Genomic DNA, 17,888 nt, shown 5'->3' on the forward strand with positions numbered 1-17,888 from the left:
TCGGTTCTTTTTTTTCTTTTTTCTAGTCAGGCTAATAGATCTAGATAATGCAGCTAAACTTTGTCCAGCTTGTATACACGTTAATTGGACTATAATTTGTCTTGGTGGTGTTCATGTTCACTGAAAAAGGTGACATGGAACCTTATTTTGCTTATCCTGAATTTATATGTTGCTTTGTTTAGGACCCAGATGAAGACGAGGAGACACGTCAGTACAGACTGAAGATTGAGGAACAGAAGCGTCTGCGAGAAGAGATCCTCAAGCGCAAAGAGCAGCGCAGACAGATGCAGGCTGGTGAGCGCAAAAGACAACTGATGGAACGAATCAGCGGCCAGAACCCAAACCAGACCCCAAACCAGACCCCACAAACGCAGAACCCCACACAGACCCCTGCAGCCCAACCCCCTCAGCCGGTCCCTTCACTGATCTCCAACGGAACCCCCCAGAACCCTTCATCAGGTCTAAGTTCCCCTCGTCCGAATGTGAAGGCTCGTCTGCAGAACACTAAACCTCAGCCACAGGCTTCAGGCTGGTCTGGGCCACAGAAGCCGCAGAACCCTGGTCCTGATGCCAACCAGCAGGGCCAGTGGCAACCACAGCAGAAGAGGACCATAACTCCACAAAGCACTCAAAGACAAGGTGCTGTTCAGACCAGCCCATTAGAAGGGCATGGCCTTGGTCAGCCTCAGCCCGGTGGAAAGAGAACAGTGATGCAAAGAACAAACAGCATAGAATCTCCACAGGTTCCACACAAAGTGCGACTAGTTAAGCTTCTGGGAGAGGTGAGTGAATTTGTTACCCATTTAAACTCTAGATGTGATCTTTAAAGTTCATATGCCACAGATTTAAAAAAAATATATATATATATTTTTTTTTTTTATTCCTTCTCTTTTTGTCTTTGTCCTTTGGTGGTTTTCTAGAAGTAGTTGTCACCAGTGCTCTTGATTAGAATAAATCAAAGAACTTGTCTCAAAGACAAGTAGGATTTCCAATTACTATAAAAGTCAAGGAGTCGACGTTTTCGACCACTAAAGTTTTTAGAGGTAAAAACTGTTTAAAGTGTAAAGCGAATTTCTCTTTTTGAAAGAATCAATGCCAAAAGGGGTCTCCATGCTGTGATTTGTGACACCACACTTAATTGACAGAACACTTTTACCTTTTAAGCCCATAAATGGCACCATCCTGGCGTCATTAAAGTGAGCTGCTTGGCATTTGCGCCTTTATTTTGAGTGACAACCAATCCAGACATTGTAAAGGTTTGTGTCTTCTTTAAGTCAAGGTGCTATTGTATGAGCCAAGTTGAGAAAGACCTAATAGAAGTTTATGTTGAGGGTTTCAGCTACCCTTTTGCATTAGTCTAGAGTTTGAGCTGGTTATGTACAAATCTGAAAGGACATTTTATGCATCTCAACCAAGAAAAGGAGGACCCAAGAATGATTTATGGGCTCTAAGAGATGATTTGCTGTGTTGAATGAAGAGAAAACATCCTTTTCCAGTCTCCTGCCTGAAGCAAAGCTAAATATCTCCTTTGAGTGCCGGATCTCTGTGGATGAAGATAACTACGTGTCAGCTTGGTTAATAGAAAGCTACACACAGCTATCTGAAATTCTGTGGCTCTGACTGACAAAGAGGAAAAGGGGGAGGGGTGTCAGACTGAGAGAAGCTGATCCTCTAGGTGCTTCTCTTCTTCTGCTGTCAACCTCAGCTGCCTGACAATGTTATCTCTCTTTCTTGTTCTCCCTTCTAACTTGTGCTCTCTCTGTGTTACTCTCTTCATCTATCTCGTCTCGCCTCTCGCTTTATCCATCCATCAGCTCATCATTGAAGTGTGTTAGAATAGGTGTCAGTCCGGGGACATCTGCAATTAATCTTCCTCGTCTATGTTGATATCTGTGTAATAATACCTGCGAGAGTCCGGGAGAAAGAGAGACTGAGGTTTGGGCAGATTTGTATTTTTCCCAGCTTAGCCGTACAGATAAGAGCAAATTAAATTTTCATCAGGAAGAATACAAAGCCTTGCGTCGCACAAAAGCAGCATGGGGGATGGAGGTGACGGGGTGGGTGGGGGAGGAGGAGGTGCTTGTCAAGTGTCGTCACCCCGCCCCGGTGTATTGCAGCAGAGCATCTGATAGATGTAATCTGAAGGTGTGGATTTTGTATTGAGTTAGATTAATCCATTAACCCCCTCACATGGAGACAGACAGAATAGAGATAATGCACATATTTTAGAAAAAGACAGATGGGAAGAAAAGGATGAGCGTAGCATGTATGGCAATTATGTCTTTGTTGTAGACTGAAGGAATGTGTCTATAGGGAGCATATTAATATTTTACCAGGCTGAATATATGCGGTATTGTTGTCGGATAAGGAATACATGCTGCTGTTTGTTTCTCTTTGTTGTGGTCAATATTATATTTAGGGATACACCAATATTAGCATCGCTGTCGTGGCCGATACAGCTCATGTACAGGATGTGAAGTTTGAATCAGTATAACAAAAAGTGTTTATGAAAACATTGCCTACCCTACCTTTAACTGTTATATGATTTCTGTATAATGAGTTTACATCATTTTAGTGCTAAAATGTCATGTGATTACTGTACAGCTTCACTGGAGCATATCTATCAGTGCCATAAATGAAAGAATGATACATAGAACAATACAACGAACAGTGAAGAAAACAGAAGCTCATACAGGACATTTTAACAGGCATAATTAAGCTTAAAAATGACCAAAGGAAACGCCAAACTTAAATGGATAGCTTTTTGTCACTTTATGAGGGTGAGCAAAAAGGCTGTTTTTGTGTCCCTAAAAAATGCAAATGAGCTGCTGCTCCTAAGCAGAGGGCAGAGTTTCAAGAGCTTGATTTAGCACATAGTGTTAGCAGCGCCAATTACCTCACGTACTCACTGAAAATGTCAGAAACTGTTCAGTCTTTTATGTTCAAGTCGGACAATGATGGAGAGACTCAAGAAGAACATGTAGAATGCAACAGGATGTTTCTGAATGGTTAGTTGCTTAATTTATGTAGCTGATGTGGCATATCTTAAAGTCATTGATTAGCATATTCTGTCATGATAATCTATAAATCGCTCATGTGGGAACTGTTGTAAAATGCCTACAGAGCCAGAGAATGTTTGCTGCATGAAGATAGAACAGGTATAGTTTAGTTTAATTACGGTTATAACTTATGATGGCATCTTGCGTTTATGACATGCTATTGCATTTGTGTTATGTACTGTATTGCAAAAACATGGCTTCACCCCCTTTGTTGCATGTTCTCGGGGGCAGGGTTTATGTAAATTTTAGGGTTAGTGATGTCACTAACCTGGGAAGAAGCTTGTTGTTGTCCCTTCCAGCTGTTTGTTGTAGTCCTTAAACAGAGAATTCTTTAAAAGAAAACATCTCCCTTTGCACTGAACTTTCAGCGCTGTAACTTTGCAGATGTTGTTTATGCTCTGACAGCAACAATACACACTAACTAAAGTTTAAAAAGTAAAATCATAATCAACCACCCCTTTAATAAAAATTTTGTTGTCATAGCAGAAAATGTAAAATTATTCAAATAGGTCACTGGGGTAAGATGGCCACCCTACCTGGGGCAAGAAGCCCAAACCCAAGCAATCCCCCACCCCCAGTAATCTTTTACAGAAAGTATAAATGACTTTTGAGATTTTTATTAATATTCACATATATTTTTAGTGTCATGATTGACCAATAAACAAATCAACTATTCTATTTAAAACTGTATTTTGACAATTTAAGGCCAATTCACACTGCACCAACTGATGATGACCAACAGCAACAGACATTTAATCGGCTTTTGTCAGATCAGTGTGTTACCCCTGTTGGCATTGGTTGGTGCTTTTTCCATCAGTTGAACATGTTGATTGCTGTTTGTCGGGAAGTGGAATGTCTGACAAGTGACGTGCTGCAATCTGCTGATTTTCTGTGTTGGTCGGCGTCTGTCTTGAACAGTTGAATAACTGATGATAGACCGCACAATCCCAGTAAAAGAGATTGATCTGAATGGTAAACATATTGTATGACTTATGTAAAGATATATGAATGTATACATATATTAACTTTTAATTACATTTTTATTAACACATTTTAATTAGCGGCACTAATTTTACCTTATCAATTCAAAATAAAAAATCTAAAAATGTACATGTGTCTACAAGTCCCACATTAACAAAAAGCTACACAAAAAGCTTTGACCTTAAATATCATACAATGTAGGGATGCACAGATGTATTGGTTGCCGATATTTATTGGCTATTTTTGCTCAATTTACAACCATCGGCATATTGGCTATAGCAGGAAAAAGGCCGATATAACAAACCGATGGTTTATTAATTAACTGCGTAAAGGCACTGAGCTGTACTGTGCAATGTCTGTTGCATAATCCTAGAGCTGCTGTCTGCGCTTTGAAGTTAATCAAATAACAAAAGATCACACACTATTCTTGACTAAATAACTTCTGTAACTTTCATAAGTGTAGCGGACCCCATCCGAATGATGACCAAACCTTTACTGAAGTTTATTGCCGTTTTCACTCCAAACAATCACCACAAAAGCTAAACATTACAGAGCACAAGAAGTGCGCATTAAACTCTCTCTCCGTTGCTTTATCAACATACAACGAATTGCTCAAAACACTTATTACAACTAACGAAGAAAATGAAAACGTAAGATATTTAGTAATGTAAGATATTAAGATATAAGATATTTAGTTGTGTTTCCTGAGGGGATCTAAATGAAGTGCATTTTACTTAAGTACAATTATCAATATCTGCCAGTGTGGTAATAAAAATAATCTTGATGCAAACAGAAAACAAGATTATTCGGAGTGTCTATTACTAAGTGCAAATTTACAGTAGCTCCGCCCACCAATGTCACACAAAGTTAAAAACAATGCACTTGATTAATGGCTTCAGTGGTATAAGAAGTAGCGTATCGGGCGCGGAAAATTACCTTGTGACGTGATTGACTGGGTTCTAATCTGCCTTCTGCCGAGCTCGCTCTTTTCCTTTTTTCTCATCACATCAGAAAGGCATTTATTTTTAATAAAAATGAAGAAAATGTTCTAAAAGTGGAAGTAAATTGCCTAACTAGTGTTTAATATTGATAAAGTCATTTACACTCTGTTATTGCATCCTGTTAATTTACAATACTGAGGTGCAAATAGTATGTATCTGCCAGTAGAAAATATAAATAGCATCTAATTACTATTTACACTTATTGCAAAGAACTTCTACTTTTAGCCTACATGGTAAATAGAACATAATTTGCAAAATAATAAAAAAAAAAATGCACTTAAATTATTTTTTTCTTCCTTTTTTTGCATGTGGGATACCATGGAAATTAATATTGGTTCAATAACTTACTGTTCTGCCAGTTTTCACCTTTGATATTATAACGGTGATAAGAATTAAACTTGCATTGACTCAAAAGTATGCGGACATCATTTTGTCATGTGCTGTTGCCATGGTGAATCGTAATATCGGAGCTCCATTGATGGTGTCTTTTCATAGTCGTGGTACACGCGCTTAAGTCCGAGTCAACCTACTCAGAGTCGGTTGAACTAACTGAATTCAGCTGTTCTGAGTTCAAGTTTTAACTCAGAGTTGGTTGAACCTCCTTATTGAAACGGACCCCAGATCTCATACATATTTAAACTTTACAAAAACAAATTAGAAGATTAATCATAATAAAGTCTGTTACAATAAAGGTCTAATATTAATATAAATTATACAGTGAAGAATATGCAGTGCTATTTTACATTTGTTTACTTTATTTCTGTACCTGAAAACTTTTAAACCGACCTAAAAAGCACTGTTTATTTCATATGTATATTTGTTCTGTTGTCTTTATGTAGGTCTGCTGAATGTTAAATGGATCCAATCCATGTTCATAAATCTATTTTGATGACAAAATTTCAAATAAGAGAGGAAGTGACAAATATCAGTAATTGTTTGTTAAAATCGGTATCGGCCCAAAAAAATCATATCGGTCTATCCCTAATACAATGTCATACATCATTATTTTCCAGAGATACAAATACAAAAGAGCTCTCTGACTCCTCCATAGACAGCAATTTACCACTTTCAAGGCCCAGAAAGGTAGAAAAGACATCATTAAAATAGTCCATGTGACTACAGTGGTTCATCCTTAATGTTAAGAAGCAACAAGAAAACTTTTTGTGTGCAAAAAAACAAAACAAAAATAACTTTATTCAACAAATTTATCGCTTCCCTGTCATTCTCCTATGCTGTTTACATTGTATAGACAGTGCAGCGCTTCTGTGTTCTACGTCAGAACAGACTCAGGCCCTGTCCCAAATGGCACACTTCATATGCACTTTTGGTATTGTGGACTTCAATTGTGCAGTCTCTGACAGGTCCTCATCTATGGCATTTATGCTCAGAGATGCAGTCTACACTGTTCTGGAAGATATTGTATGAATTCAGCTTCACCTTATCCTCTGAAAGTAATCGCAGTATCTTCCCAAATACAGACCACATCACATCATGAAACAGTTTTGTCGCTTATTGTGGTGTTGCTTTTTCAGTTATTCTTGTGCCAGTTTAAACTGATTTTACATTTGTGTGCATTTTGTGAACTCTAAAGGTCTGTTCACACCAAAAACTATAACTGTAAAGGTAACTATAACGATAACTATATTTGCATCCACACCAACAACCAATAACTGTTGATTCTAAGCTTGTGCGCTGTGGTTTCAAAGTGTGTACAACACGTCATTGAACATGTTTTTGCTGTTTTTGTTGCACTCACCTGGCTTTAACCAGCAGATGTCCTCAGCATGCTATGTTTCAACGAAATCTAGCTAGTGTAATCGATCTAATCTAATCTTCCATTTTAAATGGATGAGCCCTTAGATTTGAATGGATTCTGATTGGCTTTGTCAGTCTTTTGTTGTTCAGTGGCTAGGGAAAAAATCGTTCTGAAAGTGATCCAACAATGTTGTTCCTCTATATTATTGTTATAGTTGTGGTGTGGACTCTTCTATTCTTTTATAATGATTTTTATTTTTAACGTTATCTTTATAGTTATTGTTCTTGGTGTTACAGGCCTTAAAGTCATGTATAAATTATTACTTTTGCTATAAGCGGTTCAACCTTGAACATCCGTAATACAGTCCAACTTTAGCACGATGGACTGGTATGTTTGGTAATTTTGTGTGCTGTTGGTGATTTTATTTGTGTGGGTTGTAAGATGTATCTGTTCTGTATTCTGTAGGCAGATGCTGGTCCCAACACTGGTCCTCCACAGCAACAGCAACAACCAATTGGTCGGCCTGCCCACCAACAGAGACCTGGTCCCATCAGGAAAGTTACCATGGCAACTGGTGGTGTACAAAATCAACAACAGGCTGGCCGTGGCGTGGCAAACCAAACGAGCCGGGTATGACATAGAACCTAGATTACTCTCATAAGCCCATAATTGGACAGGTGCACAATGCTATTTTGCACAACTGGCACTAAGCCTTGATACTAATGGTGCTTTCAAGTCATGTCTGAATGAATGTATTTACGATGTTCTTTAAGCCACAGATTTCTGAGTTGGGGACATCTGAATCAAAGCATTATGGCAGAAGCTAATTGCTGTTAGTCAGAATAAGCTGTAATTGTGAACTATTTGCATGCACTTTGTATACTGTTGATGAAAACTATTAAACATGCCGAGAAAGTTATTTACTTAAGCGGTTTATGAGTAGTCAAATCAAATTCCCCATCTCCCATCATCCTTTGAGGCAACACAAGAATGATAAAATAGACTATTTTTCAAAAGTTTAGGGTCAGTAAGATTTTTTTGTTGTTGTTGATGAAATTAATGTTTTTATTCAGCAAAGATGCATTAAATTGATCAAAAATGACAGTAAATGCATTTATATTAGGGCTGTCACGATATTAGATTTTTCACACCACGGTTATTGTGGCCAAAAGAATTCACAATGTCGATATATTGTGATATCTATAGAATCCTTGGGGGGGAAATGTGTCAGTATAAATAATTTTTACTTTGTCTATTTAGTTTTTCTCTTTCAGGGTTGCTGCAAATTTTTTAATGTCAAATTTAAGGCTTTTTAAGACCTGAAGAAATAAAAATTAATACTAGCCTAGTAGCCTATACATTATGGCTGTTACCAATCAAATGAAATCATTATCAACAAAATCCATCTTTGCAATACAGAGGTGGCACAGAATGAGAAGTGGCATTAATATATTTACACAGCTTTTACAATTTGTGTACATAAATATAATTCAATATTTAAATATGGAATTTTTACTAATTGTAACTTTTCAATTAAAATGTACCTTAAATATGAAAATAAACCGCCAGTAGGTGGCAGCATGTCACTGTCTTAATGAGTGAGTCAGTCAACCGATTTGAACAAAAACATTTCTGTCTGTTGCACGGGTTTCTGTTCTGCTGTTCATAATTTTTAAAGTTTCGTTGGCAAAAAAAAAACAAAAACAATTAACAATACTGTGTCTAAAATGTAACTCACATAGTTAATTTTATTAATTTATAAGTTAAATGAACATTGTATTTGTGCTGTTTTGGGGGAAACGGCACTCTTGCTCGTGTGATATTGTAATACAACTACATCTTATAATATGATATAATGACAAAAACTCGTCAGGGCAAAAATTCTTGTGTATCTTGAATTTTGAAGGCATATAACTGCACGCATAGCTACATCACGCTAAATAAGACGAGTAAAGAAAACGCTGTACTTATTAAAAGAATCACCCTTTATTTAAATATATGAACACAGAAAATCGCTGTTAACAGATTAATATAACATTTCATGACTAGTAAAATAATCGCAACTTACTCTCTGTAAAATGGCGTAATCTGCAGGGTGATGGACACAGAGGTGAGTAGAAAGGTTGGTGGTGTTGCCACCCTTCACACTGTAGGCAAGTCTTGCAGATGTCTAAGCTGCAAGAGTGTCAATTAAGCTGCAATTAAGCTGCCCTGTGTCCAAACTTGTGCTTCGTCAAGTATAGGCAGTTAAGTCCTGTCAGATGAGCTGTTCCACTTCACCATCGTCATCTTACATTTCTTATTTAATAACATTATATGTGAAAATACTAGGGCTGGGTATTGACACAATTTTCACGATTACTATTCACATGCTTTTGATTCGATATCATTTATTTTTGACGTAGTAATTCAGTTACAGTGCATGGCAAATTTCCTAGAGTAAAAAAGATCTCAACTAATGCTGTAAACTACACAATATATGGAGGTTAAATTAACGTATGTATATAGAAACACTTAAATTATACTCAGTGATGTTTTTATTATAAATAAAGTTTAAAATTACATAATCATATTTCTACTCCAATTAGTTTTTTTAAATATAAACATTTAAATCACGGCCATCATAACTGATTTATTCAAACATGCATTAAATATTGAAGAACAGATTAATATAACATTTCCCATTCCATGACTAGTAAAATAATCGCAACTTACTCTCTGTAAAATGGCGTAATCTGCAGGGTGATGGACACGGAGGTGAGTAAAAAGGTTGGTGGTGTTGCCACCCTTCGCACTGACTGTAGGCAAATCTTGCAGATTGTCTAAGAAGCTGTTTTCTTGGAAGCCAAAAAACTCCCATTCAGTCGATCTTACTTTACTTTTTTCTGGTGTGGTCAGAGCCTCTCACTCTCCCGCTCAGACGACATTCTTCTTGGAATAGCTGCGCGCGCTGCGTTGTCTTCTTGTTTGACACAGAGATGTTAGCGTTAAGGTTCAATACTACCACCTGAGAGGTCAAATAGGTACTGGCGCTGGAGTATTTACGTGTCATGATATCATAAGCATCCTATTCATTTTAAATATTATATATTGCTACACCCCTAATTTATATTGTTACAAAATATATACATTTAAAAAGCTGTTCTTTTAAACTTTCTATTCACCAAAGATTACTGGAAAAATAAAAATGTATCACCGTTTCCATAAATACTAAGCTTGAACCATTGATAATAGTAAGAAATGTTTCTTGAGCAGCAGATCAGCATATGAGAATGATTTCTGAAGGATCATGTGACACTGAAGACTGGAGTAATGCTGCTGAAAATTCAGCTTTGCCATCACAAGAATTAATCACATTTTAAAATATATTCAAATGGAAAACAGCTATTTTTAAGTCCCTGTGAACCAGAAGTTGCAACTGACATTACTTCTGCTATGACGTATTTCCAAGTGAAACGAGATATTGAACAGAGGGCAGTTTTATTTTAGTGCACCACCTCTCCATCCATCACTCAAATTCAACCCAAGCCTTCAAACTGACGTCATCAGAGAAGTTACATCATTCCAGAGTGGAAACACATTTTCAGATTTTGATTAAAGATTACCACGACAAACACATTTTTTTTTTTTTTTTTCTGTGTATTAACTTGCATGGATTTATTGTTCACCACAAGACTAGCAATGTGTGCTAGCAAAGTAAATATGGTCAATTTTGATTTCATGACTACTTTAAGTTGTAATGTTATTTTTCATCAAATAGCGTACCCTTGGTGAGCATAAGTGACGACTTTGATAAAAGTTTAAAAAAAATCTTACCAAGCCCAAACTTTTGAATGGTTGTGTGCAGAAAACATCAATTACACATATCTTTTGTTCTTCGTTATGTTGCATTAGAACTAAAAAGTTTTCCAGTCTGTAGTCAGGTTTCCATCCAATGATGTTTTTTTTTTTTTTTTTTTTTTTTTTTTTTGAAAAAAGGTTTAGCGCTTTAAAATGTTTAGCAATATAGCTGATGGAAATGCCGTTTGTCGATAAAAATTCTCAAATGTCGACACAATCTTTGTTTTTTAGCGCATAAAATCTATATCGATAGTTAACATGTCACAAAAATTAGTTTGGAAACACTTTTTGTCGAGAAGGGTCTTTAACGCAAATAAAAGTGGTGTCACATTATAGAATTAGCCTATACATGCTTTCATGTGTTGCTCCCGTTAAATCACCATTTCTCCATAGTTCAAATATGCATAACAAGGATGAGGAAAATACTGTTTTGAAAATCTTGGCAGCTCGACAAAAATAAGCGGGGTGTCTGTTAAATTAATGAAGACTGATGGAGTTTTCAACACTGACAAAAAGAGGTAAAATAAAATACAAAACTTCTGTATCTGAATAAATAAAAGTAATGTAATCATGAGTCTGTTTTGATTTAATGATCAGAAACTGTTCTAGGGTACATGGCAAATGAAAATCACAAACATGACTCTAATACAGAATTTTATTTCAAATACATTAGGAAAATAAAGTAGTTAAATTTCAAAAAGCTCTAATAAAATTTTAGAAAAGTTATGTGAGAATAAGCCTCAAAAAGCTAATGCAGACAAAAAGGGTAAAAATGCACAAATAAAATGTTTTAGTACACAGCTCAATCTCTCTCTGGTAAAAGAAAATCAACAGTGATTTGATGTTTTTGATGGGTTTGATGTTGTTGAACTATGAAACCAGAATGAATAACTTTTTTTTGCGTAGAATGATCTTTTGTTTTGAATGTGTTCTCGGCCGTGTCAAACTGCGACTGCATGTTTGAGACATTAAAAGCTGTTGCAGTAAGCAAAGACTGATTGTTTCACTGTACCAGTGTTTTTATGGACCCTAATATTTTTTGCATACTGGACAATTAAGCTACCCTGTGTCCAAACCTGTGCTTCGTCAAATAAAGGCAGTTAAATACTAGGGCTGGGTATTGACACAATTTTCACGATTACTATTCACATGCTTTTGATTTCAATATCAATTATTTTGGACATAGTAATTCAGTTACAGTGCATGGCAAATTTTCTAGAGGAAAAAATTCTCAATTAATGCTGTAAACCACACATGTAAGTCAGTTGGTACTACTATAATAATATTGAAGGTTAAATTAACGTATGTATATACAAACACTTAAATTATACTCAGTGATGTTTTTATTATAAATAAAGTTTAAAATTACATAATCATATTTCTACTCCAATTCGTTTTTTAAATATAAACATTTAAATCACGGCTGTCAAAACTGATTTATTCAAACATGCATTAAATATTGAAGAAAATTAAAAATTATAATGAATATGTAATGGTGCATAGCTATATTTATCAGAATGCTTTCTAGAGTTCACTTTTCTAGCTGACTAATGAGTTTATGGTCACCGAATATGTTTCTGAGGTAAATGTGACGTTATGTGACATTGTTTACAAGCTGTTTTATTGACATCTTTCCGAGGTTGAAACACTGATTGAGCTATTACACAAGACATGATACGGATTTCGGTAAGTTGTACTGTATATTTTAACATACCTTCAGATGTTAAGTCGTGTAACTGGTATTAAAGTGGAGGAAAGGATGTTCACATGCGCTCCATGCTGCTGCTTCTCTTTAACTGAGGCACTAAAGTAATCTGTCACGACACATTAAACAGCACCAAAACGGTGTTTATTTTTGGAATCTCATAATAAGATGGACGTCATTTGAAATCTGAGACTTTGCTTCATATCAAAATTAACAAAGCACAAAGATTATTGCGATTTATTGGATGGGAGGCGCTACATATTCTGCGCATTCATAAACTGAAAACAGACTAGACTATTCGATTCTTGGGATTTAAGAATCGATATCTGTTCATAAAAATGAGAGAATATTAAAATTGAGAAATTGATATTTTTTTACCCAGCCCTAGAAAATATGCAGTAGGCTACTGGCAAATTTCAGTTGTATCTTTACTCTGTACATTTTACAAATGGGATGCAAAAGATACAAATTGGCGATATATGTAGAATTATGTATGGAATCTGCTTGAGCATATTTTTTTAGCAATATAACAAAAGAGATGGCGTCATTACGCACACCATTTTTTTCAGTAAAAGGCCAACTGGATGGAAACATCCTGGAGACAGCAAATTTCACAAATATGTTTTTTTGCACATATTTGCTTTGTCGATAACAAAACTGCACAAAAACTGGATGGAAACTTGGCTTTTGTCATGTATGAAATTTTCCAGTGCATCCATTTTTCCGTAATTCTGTGTATATTTGCTTTTCTTCATGGGCTTGTGTAGTGCTGTCCAGAATATACAATCCATATCTTTGTTAGTGTTATCATTTCCTCTTTTCCCCATCATGAAGAGCTATTCTAAGTGGTACTTTCCCTCATGCTTCAGCTCTAGTAAAGACAGCAGATTTGGTTTCCTGCTATGGCTCAGCTGTGTCACAGCTTCTCCCAGGGGACTGGTAGCTGTTTTGGAAGAGAGCAGGAGCAGTAATGATATGGAACAGAGTGCCAGGTGTGATGATATTGACAGGCTGAAGCAGGAGAGATGAAGATCCCTTGGCCTTTTCCGCACGCTGCCGTCTCTGTACAGTAGTCCATTCTCGAGGGACAAATACAGTGCTAACGTGTGTCAGTCAGTCACAGCAGAGCGCCTTCCTGCTCAGCTGCTCACGCTGTCTCAGACTGTCTTGCTGCATCTGCCCGAGCTCTCATGTTGAGTCAGATATTCGAAACACTTGCTGCTGTTTACTGATAGAACCGTGGCCTTGTAAATCTCTCACTGACATTGTATCCAGTGTCTTGCTTGGAGCAAAAGTGAATTGTATACTCAGTAAGTGGTGAGAGAGCATCTAGCTCATAGCATTGGGAACCCATAAGGGAGTTTTCAGTGTGGCTGCTGCTCTTAGTCGGTCCAGAGCCAACCTGGGCCTTTTGATGCCTCGCTTCCATTTGAAAAGATGGATGAAATGCCTTTGCATTGTACTGACTGGAATAATTTATCATAACAAATTCTGAACCAAATTTGAACAGATTTCAATTTTTATACATTTAAATATGCATTCAGCAACACAATATATCAACATGTACATTAAATATTTTAAAATTGTTTTAGAATTATTAAAAAAAAAATATGTACACTACCATTCAAAAGTCATAAGATTTTGTTTTTAAAATGAATGAATACTTTTTTTTTTCAGAAAGAACACATTAAATGGATCAAAGGTGACTATAAAGAAACGTAGTGTTACGAAATATTTCGATATCAACTAAATATTTCTCTATTCATCAAGAAATCTTGAAAAAATGTATCACACTTTCCACAGAAATACTAAGTAGCACAAATGATTTCAACATTGATAATCAGAAATGTTTCTTGAGCAGCAAATCAGCATATCAGAATGATTTCTGAAGCATGTGACACTGAAGACAAGAGTAATGATTCTGAAAATTCAGCTTTGCCATTGCAGGAATACATTTTAAAGTATATTAAATTAGAAAGCTGTTATTTTAAATTGTAATATTTCACAATATTACCTTTTTTACAGTATTTTTGATCAAATAAATGCAGCTTAGGTGAGAACTTTGTAACGTTAGCCTTATCTGTCTTTAGTCTGCGCCCAGCATAGAGCTTTACTTTCAAGGCCAAAGAGCTCAGCTTCAGTCTCAACAGACCACAACATTTTCATTCACCAGGTTTTGTCACATGGCCTCTAGCAAACTCCAGGCGTGACTTAATGATGGCCCTTTTCAGAAGTCTCTTCCCGCTAGCTGCTTCACGCTTAATCACTAAAGTACTGAAGAGATTGGTGGACTGTCTCTCCTGTTTCAGACACAAAGCACTTCGTCTTGATGTTGCAACTGACTTCTAGGCCACAAATATGGTTTATTTATAACATGAACAAATGGATTCACTAAGGAAGTTTAACTATATTAAACATTTTCTGTAGCCTTGATTATTTAATAACTGTTAAATCATCAATGCTACAGAAAATTAGTTCATATAGTTTAACTTTCTTTTTGAAACCATTTGTTCATAATTTGTTTGAACCATGGAAGTCTAACAATGCCTCTGACAATATAAATATTAAATGTGTATGAACTATAATGTGTCTGTTTTTAAGAGCAATTACTGAATTGTATGTGTACTGAATCACTGTACAGGCAGAGAGCATAAAAATAGCTAACGGATATAACCATGAATTAAACAACAAAGATTCCACAATTTCATAATCATCCCCAGTTCCAGCATTGCATTAAAGCACTGGCTTCTTCTGAGACCGTCTCCTCTTCTCCTCTCCTCCTCTCCTCCCTTTTATTGACATAATAATGGTTGTTAGCTGGTAATGTGTACTTTTAATTGTTCTTTCCATCTTTATTTAATATTCCCCTTCCTGATTTCCACAGTTAGTAGTTCGGGGCCGAGGACGTGGCCGTGGTGGGGGGCGTATGATGATGCCGCCGAACCCAAGAGCTCAGGATTGTAAGCCCAGCACTGTCTGCATTGAGGGTTTATCCACCACCACAACCACCAAACAGCTCATGAACCTTCTCAACTCCATTGGCCCTGTTGAGGTAAGGCCACATTAACTTTCTGTTTTGCACTTTTCAAAAATGTACATCTTTTTTTTTTTTTTTTTTTTTTTTTTATGGGTCATGCTAAGGGGTGTGTACTGTGTGTTACTTGCTATATCATTATTACAATTCCCTTAGCATACAACACAAAGTTGGTGACAGCACCACCTGCTGGGGAAAGAGCATAAAACATCCTGGTCTAAAGTGATGCTTCTTTGCTCCAAATATTTCTTCTTTTGGCTGTTTTTCCCCAAGAATATTTATTATGTATTTACAGAATGTGTTATTAAGTGTCAACTCCAACTCAGTTAACTGTTTTGAAGACCATAATATCTTTAGAACAAATATTTTCTTATCTTCCAGCAAGGAACATTGAAGTGTGAGTTATAAATGGTATTAGGAGTAGCATATAGCTGGTTGAACAGTGTTATGTTGATGAGATCCTGGGTTTACTGTTGTTTAATGCTGCCCTGCAGCCTTTTTCAGTAAAATAGCTTTGCTACATTTATTCAAATAAATTTAAGCTTACCTCACTAATGAAAGTTTACTTATTTTTATCTGTCCAGTAACTTTTTTGCACCACAGATGTCAATGACATCATTAACTTGTCCATTCTGGCAGTGCCTTGGTATGAGTGAGATAATCCACGACTAGATGGTTCTTTGCCACCAACATTAAATTATCCCTCGCATACACTTGCATATAAAAGCAAATGACGTTTGCCTCAACTTGAGAGAAGATTTGCTTCCTGACAAGACAATGACCCTAAGAATAAACCGTTTTCTGGGTGGAGTGGTCTCTTAAAAATATTGCAGTAGCGCCATCTAGCTGTGTGCATTCAGTGATGTGCACATGTATGAATTTTTATCCTGCTCTTGAGATGTTTCACCCACTGTTAGTGTAAAGAAACAGAGGTCATCTCTTAAAGAAAGTGTCTATGAACTTTTATATAATAAAACCTACTGCTAATGTGTCATTTGTGTGATTCTTTTATAGATGTTTACAATGTTGCCTGAGCAGCGGAAGGCCATTGCCAAGTTTGTGAACCCAGAACATGCAGCGAGCTTTCAGCACAGCTTTCACAGGTAAGCTTTTGAATTCATCTTAAACTTAATTGTGCTTTTGTTAACATCGTTGACGTTTTATAGATAATTTGATTTTGGGACTTTTTTTTCACAATTATATAAAAATAAAAAAGAGCTAATATACATTATAAATGTCTTTTGCGATTCCTAGATTCAGATTCCTATGGACCTTTTAGATTCCTATGGACCTTTTCATATCTGGTTCATGTTAATAGTCCTAAAAACTTGACAAAAGTGTCTAAATCAGGGTTATCCGATCCTGCTCCTGGAGGACCACTGTGCTGCAGAGTTCAGCTCCAACTCCAAAATTAAACACACCTGAACTAGGTAATCAATGTCTTAGGGGCTGTTTACATGACACCGTTTTCAACTAAAAACTGAAAACTTATGCGTTTTGTCTGTTCATTTACATGACAATGGTGTTTTAGTGGCCTGAAAACGCAAACTTTTGAAAACAGGTTTCAAAGTGGAAGTTTTTGAAAAGGATGCCGTTAAGCCTTGTTTACACTGCATGCGTGTGCGGCACGTCACGGCTGCGACGCGGCTACCGGAGCTGATACGCGACTACTCTAGTCAATGCTCGTGTTTACACCAGCCGCACCGCGGTGCATTTGAGAAGCGTCCCAGAAGCGGCTCGCCTCGCCTATTTTTGACGGACACCGCATCCAAGACGCGCAGCTCAAATACAAAATAAAGTCAAAATAATCACCCTGAGTAAACTCCCGCTCATATTTCACATCACTACGATGCCAGAAACTGACGACAAGAGATTCGAAGTTCAAAAACTTGAAATTTCTTTGTTTTTGTTGTCCATAACTGGAATTTTAAGTGCATTAACTTCATCTGTATGGCTACAGCAAAATAAAGTATGGCATAGCAATAAACACAATAAAACCAGACAAAATATAACAATTTAACCATTAAAAACATGAAAAAAATCAACGAAAACAACGTTGGACAGGCAAATCTAGTGGTCTTGCGAATCCAGCTGCTTCGCTTCTGAAATGCTTCTGGTGTGAGAAGCAGAGTACCGCGCAGAGGACTGAACAAAACCTTGCCGGAGCCGTAACGCACCGCAGACGCATGCAGTGTAAATGAGGCTTTATCATCTGCAAAAATGCAAATCTGTGAATACGGTGATGGCATGCACATATGTTATGTTATTATCCACCTTATTTTTCAACGGGGAAATAAGGTGTTTTTCTGTGAAAGCGCAAGACTTACAATTTATTAGCTGCTACAGGGAAATGAGAAGAATATCAAAGTGCAGTGAACTGTAAAAATAAGGTGGATAGGCATGTGCGAGGCGAGTACTCTGTAAAAGAATGCGTATATGCACAGGTGTGTAGTCTTAACAAAGTGACACCGCCAACTACTTGTCTGGCATGCGTAATACAGCGTTTTTAGTC

At 36.7% G+C, this 17,888-nt stretch overlaps 1 protein-coding gene across 3 annotated transcripts in view; it reads left to right on the forward strand.

The window, feature by feature from the left end:
- The window catches only part of rbm33a (RNA binding motif protein 33a), a 55,438-nt gene that overhangs the window by 32,122 nt on the left and 5,428 nt on the right, over positions 1-17,888 (forward strand). For all 3 annotated transcript variants that reach the window (XM_067402152.1, XM_067402154.1, XM_067402153.1), the window contains exons 15-18: positions 183-782; positions 7,263-7,427; positions 15,227-15,394; positions 16,391-16,479. In XM_067402152.1, coding sequence (XP_067258253.1) covers positions 183-782; positions 7,263-7,427; positions 15,227-15,394; positions 16,391-16,479 — 1,022 coding nt within the window. The remainder of the gene's footprint in view (positions 1-182; positions 783-7,262; positions 7,428-15,226; positions 15,395-16,390; positions 16,480-17,888) is intronic.

Source organism: Chanodichthys erythropterus, chromosome 11, assembly GCF_024489055.1.
Source record: "Chanodichthys erythropterus isolate Z2021 chromosome 11, ASM2448905v1, whole genome shotgun sequence".
In the NCBI taxonomy this organism is placed as follows: Eukaryota; Metazoa; Chordata; class Actinopteri; order Cypriniformes; family Xenocyprididae; genus Chanodichthys; species Chanodichthys erythropterus.